Below are 15,038 nucleotides of genomic sequence, written 5' to 3'. Positions count from 1 at the left end.
TTATTTATTTGGCATGGGGGTGGTGTACGTTGTACCAGTACTTGTTTTGTCCTTTAACCCTGCTGTTGGTGTTTCCACCCCTCTCAATGCTGTTCCTTTTGTTCTGTTGCATGCTGATCTGTTCAGTGATCTTGCTTTTCCACAAGCCTTGACTCTATACAACCCCCCACCCCCCCCCAAAAACAGGACAGAGACTCGCACATTGATTTGTAATGCAGTACATGTTTACCAATGTTCACAAAGTTTTTACATATTCTATTTCATCACACTTTACACGATGGTGTGTGTCAGGACGATGGTGGTAAAGTGTCGTTTCTGAACCTGCCTACTCCTGCATGCACACATGTTGGTGGACACTTTGAGATGTGGAATGGCTTCATTGCACATTCTGAAGCCTGCATATGGAGATAAACAACAACAATAACAACAAAAAATACATACATACAGGTCGTGGCAAAAAAATGGAAAAACTGGTGGAGTCACGAAATAGGGCATTGGGCCACCACATGTGGCTAATACAGCCTGTATGCGCCGTGGCAGAGTCCAATAGCATCTGGAATTCTGCAAGAAGGATGCGGCACTATTCTTCCATGAGAAAGTCAATCAACTCACACCTGTTTGGAGGTGGAAAACACTGTTTCAAGCATCATTCCGGAATATCCCATAAATGCTCGATTGGTTTCAGATCTGGTCGTGCTCATCAAACCACTGGCGACCACATGTGCTCTGTGGATGGGGGCATTGTCATCCTGGAAGACAGCCCTCCCGACAGGAAAGAAATGCTACAACATGGGGTGAAGGTGATCACTCAGTACCATTAAGTAGTAATTGGCATTGATCTTGCCTTCTAAGGGAATGACTGCACCAAAACGATGCCAGGAAAATGCTTCCCATGACATTAAAGAACTACCAGAACCCTTCACTGCTGAAACTAAGCACTCACGGTTATGGAGTTCTTGATGTAGGCACCACACATGCACTCATCTGCTTGTCAATAACATGGTGAATAATGATTCATCTGACTATCACATTTCTCCACTGCTCGGTAGTTCATTGCCTGTTCTCTTTCCACCATTGGACTCGCAAACCGGCATTGCCAGGTGTGATTAGCGGTTTGTGCACTGCAACCCTACCATAGTATCCCTCTCTGGAATTCAAGGAGGACTGTTTTTGATAAAACTGGCTGCTTGCACCCCAGGTTGAAATTTACAGTCTATTCATTTGCAGTTGCTCACCTGCTTTGCCTTGCACTTATCGTTTTTAATACATATATAATGATGAGGCTCGTATAATAGCTAACACAGAACATACAATAGGGGGAGCAGGAGATAAGAAGGGTGGGAGAGGGAAGCACAAAACATTGGGGAAAAGAGACATTTGGAGATCTGCGGAAGGGAGGGGATTGGGTGGAGTACACAGGGTAAATAAAATGGACCCTACAGGGACTTTCAGGTCCTTACACTACAGGGACTTTCAGGAAGGAAAGCAGGGAATTTGATGGAGGTGGGTTTGGGGTGGATTAACAGGGGAAGAAAAGATCATGGTTTTGGATGGGGGAAGGTGAGAGATGGTGAGGAACAGCTGTTTTGAAGACCTGGAGGGAAGAGTGGGATTGAAGAGAGTGTGGCAGTTTGTTCCAAAGGCAGAAAAAAAGAGGAACTAATGAGTGGAAGTGAGCAGTGATCCTGGAATAAGGAAGTTTTACCAGAAGGGGGTTGATGACGGGCCTTGAGCACCCTGTAGAAATATGGGGTTGGGGAGGGGGTGGGGGGCAGGGGGGACAGATCGCAGACGGAGCATTGGGGGTGAGGCCGGAGAGGAGACTGTAGAAGACAGAAAGACCATCAACCTTCCTGCGGTGAGAGAGTGAGAGACCCAAAGACTCAACCTCATCGTGGGAGATGCCATTGATCCTCAATGCCTTGGTTTCCACAGCGTGAAGCAAAGAAAGGTGAGAGGCGGGAGATCCAGCCCAGAGGGATTTGAAAGGATTGAAAGACATGTTCCAAGTGTTGGACCAGCTTGTGATTTTATCCAGATCTGCAGAGAGTGAAGAGGCTGCTGCTTGCCAATCTGAGGGATGACAGATGGTACGGCAGAGAGTGGAGTCATCAGGAAAGAGATGAGATAAGGATTTTCCAGAGAGTTGGAGAGATCATTGATGAAAACCAGAAAATGCACAGGGCCCAGAACACTGCCTTGAGGAATTCCAGCCTGGAAAGGAAGAGGGGATGAGAGAATTCCATTAAGGGCCACACGGCTGTGGCAGGAGAGGAAATCTGCGAGCCAAGAGTGGAGATTGCCTTGGATACCATAGGAAAAGAGTTTGGTGAGCAGGGCGGGGTGCCATCCGTCCAGCCATTCCATCCATTGGGACCATACTCTGTGCAGAGCATTGGTGCTGCCGAAGCAGTCTCCTTGGCTATTGGGCACAATCCTGGACAGGTTGCCACTCCGACACAGGATACCAGCAAGCTGGCACTCATTTTTGCCGACCTTGCAAGGATGATTGGCAGAGTCAACCCCACCTGGTGTTAATTCAACAGAAAGTGGGATTTGAAGTCAGGATCCTCGGATCCCAAGCCCACCAATCTGACCATTAAGCCAACACCGGGCATGGGTGCCATTTTGTATCGAAAGCACGCGATATGTCTCGGGAGATGACTGATATCATGTCTGGCGTTGAGGACCTTCATCCATTGTTGGGAAAGTCGGAGCAACAAGTCCAGGGTAGAGTGACCTGGTCTGAATCCAAATTTTTGATTTGAAATCAGGCCATTGGAAAAGATGAAGGATTTAATCTCGGAAGCCATGATGGATTTCATACCTTGCTGATGGTTGGGAGAAGGCTGATTGGTCGGTAATTGCAGGGATCTGTTTTTGCATTTTTTTTTTTTGCAGGGCGGTAATGTTTGATTTCCAATCAGATGGCAGATGACCTTGAGCAAATGAGAGGGTGAATAGAACAAAGAGTGGGTGAGCAAGAGCAACAGAGCAGGTTTTTAGGACATGCCGTCTGGACCAGTTGCAGAATCTCAGTCAATGTTTGACAGGAAAATCACCTTGTGAGGAGAAAGGGACACAGAATCCAGGAACAGCTGGGAGTGACTGGGTAAGGTGGGTACAGAGAGCGATGGGTTTGGGACACAAGATTTGGAAGCAAACATGGAGTTTGGGCATTCAGCCTTTTCACGTGCATTGTCAGCTCTGCGGCCATTTGAAGTAAGTAAGGGAGGGGATGGAGTTGGAACATTCAACAAAACAGACTTGACTAGATGCTATCAGGATTTGGAGAAGGGAGACAGGTTTGAGAGTTCATACTTGAGATGAGAAAGATAATTGTTTTTTGGATGAAATTGTTTATTTCCGCTACGAATGGCCTTCCAGGATAGCTTTTTGAGCAATGTTTGTACTTTGATCATTGATAATTTACATATTGTAGCAATGTTCATCATTGCTACTACATGCACTCAACTCTGAGTTGTCTATCCTGTGTTGGAATCTTTACCCAGCAATAAAAACTGTCAGCAAATTGTTTCACATGCAATGCAAATGCATCAATGTGTGTCGTTCGTTTGAACATTGCCCCAAAAATGTCCATCCAAAACATCCTTCAGAGTGAAGTGTTCAATATTTGTATTTCAGTCGCCTCTTCATCAGACATTAAGCCGACGGACCCGCCAGCACTGGTTGTTAGTGGACGTTAAAAATTGCCTTGTTTCTTTCACGATGCGGCGTGTTATCACTCGCACTTGGTCAAATTTCTTAATTCTGCCTTGACGTATAGGTGGCACTAAGCACAGCCATTCTCCCAGTAATGATCCAATCCAGCAGTCATGTGCTGCACACAAATGAATGAATGAATTACTACTGGTAAAAAGATTGGAAATATCATTTTGCTGGCTTTTTTTTTTTCTTCTTTTTAATGCAGGAACACCTTAAAACCAACACATTTAGAGTGCCATGATGGGTGCGAGTGTATACAAACCTACCACCTTCCTTTTAAAATGTACTTCAACTGTATGTGAGCACTTGATTTGTCACAATCTTCTTGGGAAGAGTGTTAAGAAATATCCTTGTTTTTATTTGGGTTGATGTGGGTGGCAGTGGAAATTATATCCCACCCCACCTCATCATCTTACCACTTGTTTATGTTATTTCTTTGCTTTTAGTAATATGTGCTTGCTTCTCTGACATCTTTTTATTTTGTCTTTCTTCACCCAATTCATTGCTTGCATTGCAGGAACCTTGCTGGTTGAAACACCACCACCATCCCAGCAGGTAGTTGGCTTGCCCCATGGGCCCCCTCAACCACCTCAGCCCAATACTGCAATCAACCACCTTCCTGGACCTGGTGCCAAATCTGTGGCACAGGGTGGCCAGATTAATTTAGCCCAGCTTCGTTTGCAACACCTGCAGCAGCAAGCAATTAAGCAGCAGCAACTGAGACTGGCAGGACGAACAGGCAGCAGCGGAAATCCTGGGGAGCCCTCTGTTAGCCAAGGCAGGCACCCAGCCACAATGGGTCCCCAACGTCGGCTCTCTTCTGGGCCTGGCCAAGGTGTTGGTCCAGGGTCAGCACCTGAATTTGCTTCGAAGCAGGTGAGATCCAAAAAGAAAAGAAAAGAAAAATTGCCAACAAATCTATTGCTGTTGTGGTATTATTTTATTATTTTATTATTTTATTATTGAGGATGGGGGTGGAGGTATGAAATTTATATATTTTATATTTGTGAAATGAAAGCAGAGTGCCAGATGTATGAAAGCAAAGTGCCGGATTATGTTGAGAGTAGAAGGTAAAATAGTAATTTGGTGACTGGAGTAATGGGGCTGCAGTTGGGTACACCAAAAAGGGAATGAATGGAGAACAAAGGCGACGAAAGAGTGGAGGGAATAGTAATTTGCAAATAAGATGGTCAGGTTAGGTCTGGTCAATCAGGAGTCGAAAAAAATGCAGGTAGGAATGAGGGATGACAGGCGATTGTGGTGCACCACTGTCTTGAAGTACTGGAGGGGAAAGTGCAATTTATCAATCTCCTGAAGGCATTTTCACAGACAGGAGGAAGGCGTTGAGGTGGGCAAAAATGTCTGGATTTTGGGAGTTGAACGAGGAGGGGGATACTGGAAGAGCGCCCCTGTGATTGAGGGGCTGTGAAGGGTCATAGAGCAGAGAGCTGGACTGGAGGAGAGTCGGTTAAAAAAAAATAAAAGAAATTGCACCCGTGGCCAAAGGAAGCGTTTCAGTTTGGCATTTTTAGTATGAAATAGGCAAAGCCAAGAAAAGAACGAAACCCTTTAGAGAACCACCCGTTCGAATCACCCTTTATAAATAGCCTTTTGAACAAAACATTGTGTTAAAGGTTGTTGTTCTTCATTTATGTTGGATGGATGGATGGAGCGAAGGACATAACCAAATATTGAAGCGGCTTCACTCCTTATAAATAGGACCGCTGGTCCTGAAGCTCATCTGGATCAGGAGCAACAGTGAATGACGTCATAAAATATCGGAATTTTTTTCATGGCATAATCTGGTCACGTGATTGGTTGAATGGAAGCTCTCTTGATACTGATTACAGCCATACATATTTCCAGGTCATGTTTTTATGGTTTACAGGTTATGTTTTTGGCTGAGGGCATGCAACACCCCCTGATGGTTAAGGAAGGATTTTTTTTTAGCGTTTTTCAGCTTGATTTCAATCCATTAATGAGCTCGGATTTTGATGCAGTCAATACACCTTCGTTGGCCATCAGATATGAAGCTTGTGGCCAAGTTTCTTTAAAATCATGTGCTTGGTTCAAGCGATAATGACTGAAGTGTTGACAAACTCGCTGACTGACACTGCTCGATCACATAAGCTCGCCGGACTAAAATCCAGGTGAGCTAAAAATGGAGAAACCACCCACCTGTCTGATCTGAGAGTAACAGGCCTTGCTTTTTGTTCACATTGCATCAGATGCCAATTATGATGAAAGATTTTCATTCCACAGAATCTAACCAAGGGGTGTGTGATGCAGGTGCCTTAGCCCATATGGGATAGCTGTATTCCATTGAGCTAGAGACAAAGGCCTTGGCTGTGAGGAGTTTTGGTTTTTTGAGAAATGACTTTGGACTATGCATGATATCCATTCCATGGCTGCTTTTTTGAGGCCTGCTTTTCTATGTGGTCAGTGCAGGAGAGGTCAAGGCTGATGGTGAGGCTGAGAAGTTCAAGATGATGTTAGAACTAATGATGATGTTCATAAACCGGTCTCTCATCACTTCAACCAGGCAGGACATGCTTTTCATCACATGACTGTCTATGGTTTGATACTATACCTGGTGTTGGCTTAATGGTTGGGGTGGTGGGCTTGGGATCCAAGGATCCTGAGTTCAAATCCTGCCCGGCTGTTGAATTAATACCCGGTGTGGTTGATTCTGACTGCCATCCTTCCGAGGTCAGCAAAATGAGTACCAGATTGCTGGTATCCTGTGTCGGAGTGGCGACTCATCCAGGATTGTGCCCAATAGCCAAGGAGAGTGCTTCGGCAGCACCAATGCTCTGCACAGAGTATGGTCCCAGTGGATGGATGGATAATGTTTGACAAAATGTTTAACAGACTGCATAGAAGGACACATATTGGTGAAGAAGCTGAATGAAACACAGCAGGAAGCAGAAGCGGGGATGAAACAGAAAAGGAGCAAACCAACCGACAACTACCAAACAAAGAGAGATGAGGGAGGGGAAGGAGAGGGGAGAGGGGAGCAGTCACAATAACCTGGAAAAAGGGAGTGCTTGGGAATGGGGTCAGATCATGAGTGTGGATGGGGGATGACCTGAGGTAATGGTTAACAGCTGTCTTGAAGCCCTGGAGGAAAGATTGGATCTGAACAGACTGAGGAAGTTGGTTCCACAGGTGAAAGAAAAGAGGGACAAATGAGTGTTGGTGAGCAGTGAGCCTGGATTTTTGGCAGGTTAACAAGAAGAGGGCTGTTAAATTCTTGTGTGATTTGGCCCAATATGATTTGAATATTAAATACGATCTGATATGGTGACAATAAATGATGTTGGGAATTGAACAATAGCAAAGTATGACATGCATTCAAATATGGTGGTTTTCTTCATTCATAATTCCTGAATGCGTTAATGTGAATTCACGGACAATTGAAAACGTTAATGAAACACTTCCCACGTCATTCAGCATGTGGCCTCAGCGTATGTAATGTCATGTCATTGGCATTGCTTGAAGTGCAAGGAGTACTTGACCGAAAATGGCCACTTTCAGCTTGCATGACCATATTGTTTTCAATTTTTCATCTGTTCATCTGAAAGGGGTTTTGGTGGGGGTATTTCTGTGGACATTCATTGCAGTGTGTGGATAGTCAACCATGGACATGAAAAATGTTGTTGACTGTGGAAGTTTAAAGAGGGACATGAAAGCAATGAAATGGAGCCTCATCCTAGAACCTCCACTATCTGGAAGAATTGGTAATGAGAAATCACAGAATACCGGTGAAGAAATCACTGTGCCACAGGCACGTCCAATAGTTCTGTGTATATGTTTTGGTTTGCACCCTGATCTCAAAATCTAAGGGGAAAAGTAGCCCAAAAGATATCCTGTTCATCTTGTCTTGTATTACTTCATCCAAGTTCTTTCCCTTTCCCTCATTATTTTCGCTTCCCCTCTGACAGGTGTGATTTCCATGCTAATCATGGTGTCACTGTACTTTTGTTCCTCCCCACAACCTGCCCCTGCCTTGAAGCACTCTCCCTCCCTTTAGTTGGCAGGCCAAGACCCTCAAAAAAACTTTTGATGGCATTTTTTGTTCAAAGCTGGCAACCATGCGAGAAAGTATCACTATGGTATAAGGTTTCAGAAACACCCGGTTGCCAAAATGGCATTTGACCTTTAAGGTCATATTTGGAGGTCAAAAGGTCAATTGAGGTCAAATTTTGTGTTTTCCCTCTTTTGTGTGCTTTCAACAAATGTAAGGGTTGGCAAGAAACATTGAGGAATTAAAGAGATACTAGGGTTTTAATTTGCAAAATAATAGGTAATTGTGAAGGAAATTAGGATTTAATATCCTCGTTACTCCATTATGGATTGGAATTCAGTAGGCGCCGCTTTATAAAATCCACCATGGGACCATGCCGTTTGGATTTCTTAACCGGCTGGATTTATTAAGCGGAGAACCTATTTTCAGCCACCGACTGGATAGATAAGACAAAAAGTGAATGTTGTTAAACACTGCTTTATGCTACAAAAACATTGATTTATCAAACGGTGACAAGGGGATTGTTCAAAAGAATCTCTCCAAGGTCACTTGCTTGGGAGGGGAAGGTTTTGCGCAAATGTTCCTTTATTGAATCCGTCACATGGCGGAAATCGGGATGGGCAAAACCTGAGAGCTGCAGTCCCCTGTCCAATTTGGCGAGTGCAGTCCGCATCTCTGCCGCTGTTGGCATCGGCTCAGGTTCGTCGTCGCTTTCTTCTTCCACTTCTTCAGCTATGGGCTCGGTGGTTTCGAGAATCTGACCGACGAGCTGGTCGGTCATTTCCTCTTCCATAATTTCGCCTGTTGTCTCAATGTCGTCGTCGATGGTGATCCATTGATCAAACACTTCGGCTGTGAGCCCGGGTGGTGGCGAGGGCAGTGGCTCCATTTCTGGCATTGGGTCTGGTTGTCCAACAAATCCTCCCTTTCGCCAACAGTTCCGAATCGTTTCTGCCCTAACTTTTTTCCCACGCAACATCGAGCATATTCATCATGTCCAACAGCGTTACCTTTTTGACGACTTCGTTGGCTACAAGTTCTTCCTGGCTATCATCGATAGTATCAATGATGTTCTGGCGAAGCTGGTGTCGAAAGTAGGCCTTCAGCATCCTAATTATTCCCATGTCGCATGGTTGGAGCACCGATGTTGTGTTCGGCGGGAGGAACTTGACGGTGATGCTCTTCAGTCCATCGACTTGAGTGTGTGCCAAACCATTGTCAACAAGCATAAGTGCCTTTCGTTTTTGACGATGGAACTTGAGATCCAATACGCGAAGCCAGCGCTCCCAGATTCTACTTGTCATCCACGCATTGGAAGAGAAGTCGTAGGTCGGGGCAGTTGTTGAAGATTTTTGAAGCAACCTGGCTTCTTTGGTTTGCCAATCAGAAGAAGATCTTCCTTTCCACCGTCCATGTTGCAGCAGACCATCAATGTCACTGTCTTTTGCCATTTTGAATCCTTTTTGCCTTTCTTGTCCTTCTTGGCAATGTACGTCGAGTCTGGTAGAGCGCGGAAGTAGATTCCTGTCTCATCGGCGTTGAGGATGTCCCGCTTGTCAAATGACTGAAGAATCTCTCCCAGCTGATTTTGACGGAACTCATTTGTTGCAGCCACATCTGCCTCAGCCGCTTCTCCCTTCAAAACAGTGAAGACAATTCCATTCCGTTTCTTCCACCGAGAAAACCAACCGTCAGTGGCCCTAAAGTCGTGATGACCAGCTTTTTGCGCAAGGACTTCCGCTTTCTGAAATAAGATCGGGCCATTCACTGGCATATTCCTCCGATTCGAAAATTCCCACCATTCAAGCAGGGCTTTCTCCACTTCCTCCTCTTTCTCCACCCGCTTCCGCTTCACACCGCCTAGCTCTTGAACCTCTGCTCTGATGGTGCCTTCGTTCTTGATCAGATTCTGGAGCTGGTCACGAGAAATTTCCAACGCGATTGCAGCCTCACGCTGACTTGTCTTCGCCATTGCATTGAAACGGTCTAATAAGGCCACCTTCTCCTCCATGGATAGATCCTTCCTCTTTTTGCTCGTGGTCGCCATCTTGACTCTAAATCACAATCCAACTCGTGACTCTTAAAGTCCAAAAATGCTGAGAGATAGAGTTCAACCAACCAGCGCAAGCTATAAACGCATACATTACACGCTTCACCCGCTGTGACGACTTAAAAGTGAAAGCGTTGAGTGAGCTGGAAATCATTGCACAAGGCTGTAGTCAATGGGATTTCCACTGTGACACTGCGCGTTAGGATTTTCCAGTTCTCCGAAAGTTAAACACACACCCCCACAACAGAGCATACTACATTAAGCTTAGGTTGAGACCGCGCACGTGCCAAGCAGGTGGATTTATTAAACAGCGGGTGGATTTATTATCCGGTGGATTTCTCTATGTAAAATTCCGTTCCAACTCATTTTGGTCACAATAAGCGGCTGGATTTTATAACCGTGGATTTATAAAGCGGCGTCTACTGTACACACAAAGTAAAGACTTGTTCCTTTAACGTCACTTCTTCCTGAAAATAAAAACCTGGTCGATAGGTTGGGTGTGTGACAAGGAAGAATTTATCCAATTTTGGTGAAGATTTGGACCCACATGTGAGAATTAAAAAAAAAAAAATTCCAAGTGATTATTCACCATTATGAGATGAGATGAGACCAAAAATGAAATACAATATAGCATTATATTTCAAAAAGTTTTGGATGAGTTTTGACAAAATGAAGTGGATGAATTGGTTAGGTTACGAGAACAAGCCTATTCTATTTTGGTTCAGGTCCGAATCCAGATCCGGCCTTTCGGTGGAATACGCAATGTGAACTGTTCAGCCTTGTGAAGGTATGCGCTCAATTGAGTCCTGTTGTAGTTCCATCTAATTTGAGGTGCCATCTCTTCTCTAACTCTCTAATCTTTGACAACCATTTTGACCTCCAACCTGGCCATTTCACCTTGGATATGTTGCTCATTCTGACACAGCAGTGGATGGATCCTCAGAATCACAACCAAGAGGCCATGGTCATTTCACTGGATATCCTTTGAGCCTTTGACACAGCTTGTCATCTAGCTTTGATTCTGAAGTTGTCTACCTTTGGTGTGCAGGATCTCCCTGTTCATGTTGTTCTCTAATTTCTTTTGAGCAGGAGCAATAGTTTGCCTTTTATGGCCTCCTTTCCCATGGTCTTTCCCTTCAGGCAGGCTTCCCACAAGGCTGTGTCTTTCGAACTAAATGATTTCTTTATCTTTGTCAACGATCAATCTATCTGAGTCTCTTGAAACCCAATGTTAACATTTTGTCATCGATTCCACCCTGTGCAGACTGATTCATCTCTCTTTGCATAAGATCGGCTACTGCTGTATCCCTTTCAGCAGACCTGTACAATTTGAGCTGCTGGTAAGTTACTTGGAATGTGTCATTCAACACAGGCGAATCACACGTCCTCATACAGTTTCTAAATGGATCATTAATCAAACTTTCCAATCCATTTGTAGCAACAGCCACTGGACGAGGTGCAGTCCCTCGAACTCCATGACTTAACTATGTGCCGTAACCTTTTGTGGGAGGATCATATCACCAATCTAGTATTAAAGGCTTGTCACCATCGAAGCATTCTTCATGGAGTTGAGACGTTTGAGCTGCACCTAGCTCATCACGGTGTTAAAGGTTTTCATATGTAGTTCCTTAGAGTATGGCTTGCCACTCTGCCTGGTGCTCCTGCCTTTCACTATGCTACTCTTGAGGCCATCAAAAATGAGGCCGTTCACACTGTTGAAATATAAAGACAAGAGGCAGATGCCCAAGGACAGTCATTCTCACTTTGGTGGCAAGTTGGTGAGCTTTCTATTTTATACAAGCTTAAGGCCCAGTCACACCTTGACGTTTTAGCCAGCGATGGCAACGTATTAAAATGTATGTAAAACGCTGGCTTACGTTGAACTTTTGATGTTTTTTTTTTAAAGATTCGGACGTATTCATTGCGACTTGGTCTTATGTATAACGATTTAGTAACGGACACAGAACGTTTCGTTGTGTTATAGATAACTTATACCAACGAATGCTGAACCTGTTGTCGGCCTACACAACCGATGCCCAACGATAGTCTAACTTAGGCATAGCGCGTTGCACGCATCGCCGACGATGTCGTGACGTAGCCTATTAAAAGGCTGACGCACAACGATTCGAATCATAACTGCCGTAGAAATGGAAGTGACAACATCGCGGTCACACCTTGGCGATCTTGCCAGCGTATGCCGACCTAAGAAAAATGTGTCTAAAACGTTGGGGCACGTCAAATACGGTATGAGTAAGTTTGGTATACGAGAGTAGAACGCTAAAGTACGCTATCATACGTCGTAGTAAGTGGAGTACGTCAAGAAATTTTAAACATGTTCAAAATTTTACGACGTACTCGGCGTATGACACACGTTCCGCATGCGATGGGGATAAGTTTTACACACGATATGTGGACGCTTACACACGTCCACAAAGGTTACTTATAAGCTACTCATAAGTCGAAACACGTCGCGGTAATGTCTTTTTTACGCGAAACTTATTTCTAACTTATGTTTGACGTGCTTTGAACCAATTCTTTACGTAGTCCCAACACACATCGACGTATGTAGACGTATTCCAATGATGTCTTCCGGTCGACAAAAAAAAAAAAAATTAACGTGTTTCTTGCTTACAACTGCCATATAAAGACGTGTTCCCAGCGGTTTTGGGAATTGGTATATAAAAATGGTGTTCATAAAAGGGGAACCCAACAGTGTTTTCGAGTCCTTTTTGAGTCGATGTCCATGTCAGCAGTAACAGTATCAGTATCAGTATTAGTATGAGTATTAGTAGTAGTTTGTTCATGTTGGCAGTAGTAGGTGAGTGTGAGGGGGAGGGGGTGTGGGTTATGATGGATCCTCCTTGCGTCCGCGTGTCCACGGGTAGGAGACATCTTTGCACCATTGTTCGAAGTTCTTCACGGCTAATTTTTTATGGGGCTTTTTCAACAATGAGCTATGGCTTGTTTTTACGATTTACGTCTATTCATAACAGGTTGGACAAATGCACAATGAACTAATAATGTGCATAGAGCGCTTTGATTACTTATAGATACGATATACCAACGAATAATTATCGTGTAGCCGGCTTTCACAAACTATGCCCAGCGATAGCCTAACTTATCCATATCGTGCGGCAGTTTATCTTTGCCGGTGACGTGGGGTTTGCTATTCATAGGCTGCCACTCAACGATTTAAATGGCTGCATCTCCACTATTGAAAGTAGACGCTTGCGCTCAACAATTGGATTTTTTTTTACACTCAACGACTTTTAAACGGTACCACTCTGCTATTTTCATTGTTTACAATGAACGATTTAAATTGCTGTCACTCGCCTTTGTTTTTTGACGCTGGGGTTTGGAAATTTGAAGCGTTTCTTCTGAACGTGTTAAAACGCTCAAACTCGACTATTTTAAATAGACGCTGCCGATGGACAATTGGAATCATAGCCAAGCTAGACATCGAAGTGTGAACATCCTCGTCATGCCCAAGAAAAGTTTGAAGAATGCTGCAAATAAGTGTCCTGGCCGTGGCCGTGGATGCTGACGCAAGGACGATCCATTATACCGACGTCTTTCAGCCTATGAGTAACTTAAAAGTAACGTCTGTCGATGTGTGGCAACGACCGCGTAACGTGCCAACAACACGTTAATCATAGGTTAGAAATAAGTTTCGGGTACGCTAAACATTACCTCGGCGTGTCTCAACTTATTCTAACTTATTCTAACTACAACTCTAACTTACAAGTAGCATGTGTTGACGTCTGTCAACGATCGCAGACCGTGCATACAACTTGTGGCCAGCGTAGCGGAACGTGTGAGTCATACGCCGGCATACGTCGTGAAATTTCAAGCATGAAAAAATTTGATGACAACCAAAAAGTACAACGTTTAAAGCCAGCGTACAACGACGTATGGCAGTGTTTTTCAGCGTGCTCTCAATGTTATCAAAACTTACCCATAACGTATTCAACGTGTGCCAGCGTTTTAGAAAAAAAATTCAAAAATCGGCATACGTTGGCTAAAACGTCAAGGTGTGACCGGGCCTTTACATGTGACCTTACTCATTCTGCCTTCTCTTACCTCTACCCTCCCTTAGTTAACCCAGGTCACATCTGTTCCTCAAGAAACCCTCACCTCACCCTCCCAAAGTCCAGGCTGTTGCCTCCCTGCTTTCATTAATCACCTTATTCCAATTGGGGAAAACCTTCCTGTGTCCATTTTCTTTTCATCCTTGCTTTTAAGTGCTGCATCCATGATCTCTTCAACACATGATTCCTAGTATTTTCCCATCCCGGCTATTGTTATTCATTTTGTGTCATTCCTCTTTTAATCCTTGTGTACATCCATCATCCCATACATTTTGGTTGTTTGTAAATGTACTGCTCTTTTTTCGTTTAAGTCTTTCACAAACCTAGACCTTTGTGTAAGATAAATAAATAAATGTCACAAGTTTTTGGATGCTGCGTTCCACGAATGCTCTCGCATGACTAAAAGGCCACATGATTCTCCATTTCTCAGAACAAGGTGACCAGGAATGCTGTGAATTGTGGACAGTTTTTGAACACCATTGTGACTATTGTCGATACCTGGATTAATGCCTTTCTTCAATCCAGTAAACAAAAGGCAGTCAGCACAGTGAAAGCATTCAGATTTATTTCCACCAAATAGATTTCCATGCAAGTATCATCCAAGAATATGATTGTGGTCATCTTTTGAGATGCTTGTGGCAATATACTCGCCCATTGTGTTTCAAAAAGGCCAACCATTATTGGAAGCAATTTTGTGTGTGGTGTTGAGAAAAACAGTCCCTGTCGGTCATGCAAAAGAAACATCTAATTTATGCATTGGTGGAGGGGATTCACCTCCACCATGATAATTCACACAATCAGGGTTTTGTTTCCACCACGATAATTCCCTACCCCATCAGGCCATTCAGATGGAAGAGTTGTTCAAAGAGAAGCTCCTGATCCCACATACACCATTTTCACTGGACAATGCACCCAGTGTTTTTTTTTTTTTTTCCTCTTTCCAAAAATGAAAAACCACCTTCATGGTTGTACCAGGTCAGGGATGTCATCAACTACTATAACTGTGGCCTTATTACAACCATGAAGAAAGCTTTACTGCAGCCTTCACATCATCGACGAACAGCTGCCAAAAGTAGATCGCACTCCCAGGAGATTATTTTGAGAAGTGAAGTTTGCGTATTTTTGGCTTATCTGGAATTGCAATGCC

The 15,038-nt window shown here is 44.1% G+C and overlaps 1 protein-coding gene across 1 annotated transcript in view; it reads left to right on the top strand.

The window, feature by feature from the left end:
* Positions 1–15,038, top strand: part of LOC147024419 (E3 ubiquitin-protein ligase TRIM33-like) — a 204,351-nt gene that overhangs the window by 116,453 nt on the left and 72,860 nt on the right. The window contains exon 9 of the mRNA XM_085884330.1: positions 4,244–4,602. Coding sequence (XP_085740456.1) covers positions 4,244–4,602 — 359 coding nt within the window. The remainder of the gene's footprint in view (positions 1–4,243; positions 4,603–15,038) is intronic.

This window comes from Eptatretus burgeri, chromosome 6 (genome assembly GCF_056783735.1).
Source record: "Eptatretus burgeri isolate ZD-2024b chromosome 6, Ebu_testis_v1, whole genome shotgun sequence".
Lineage (NCBI taxonomy): Eukaryota > Metazoa > Chordata > Myxini > Myxiniformes > Myxinidae > Eptatretus > Eptatretus burgeri.
This window is presented reverse-complemented; position numbering and strand designations above follow the sequence as displayed.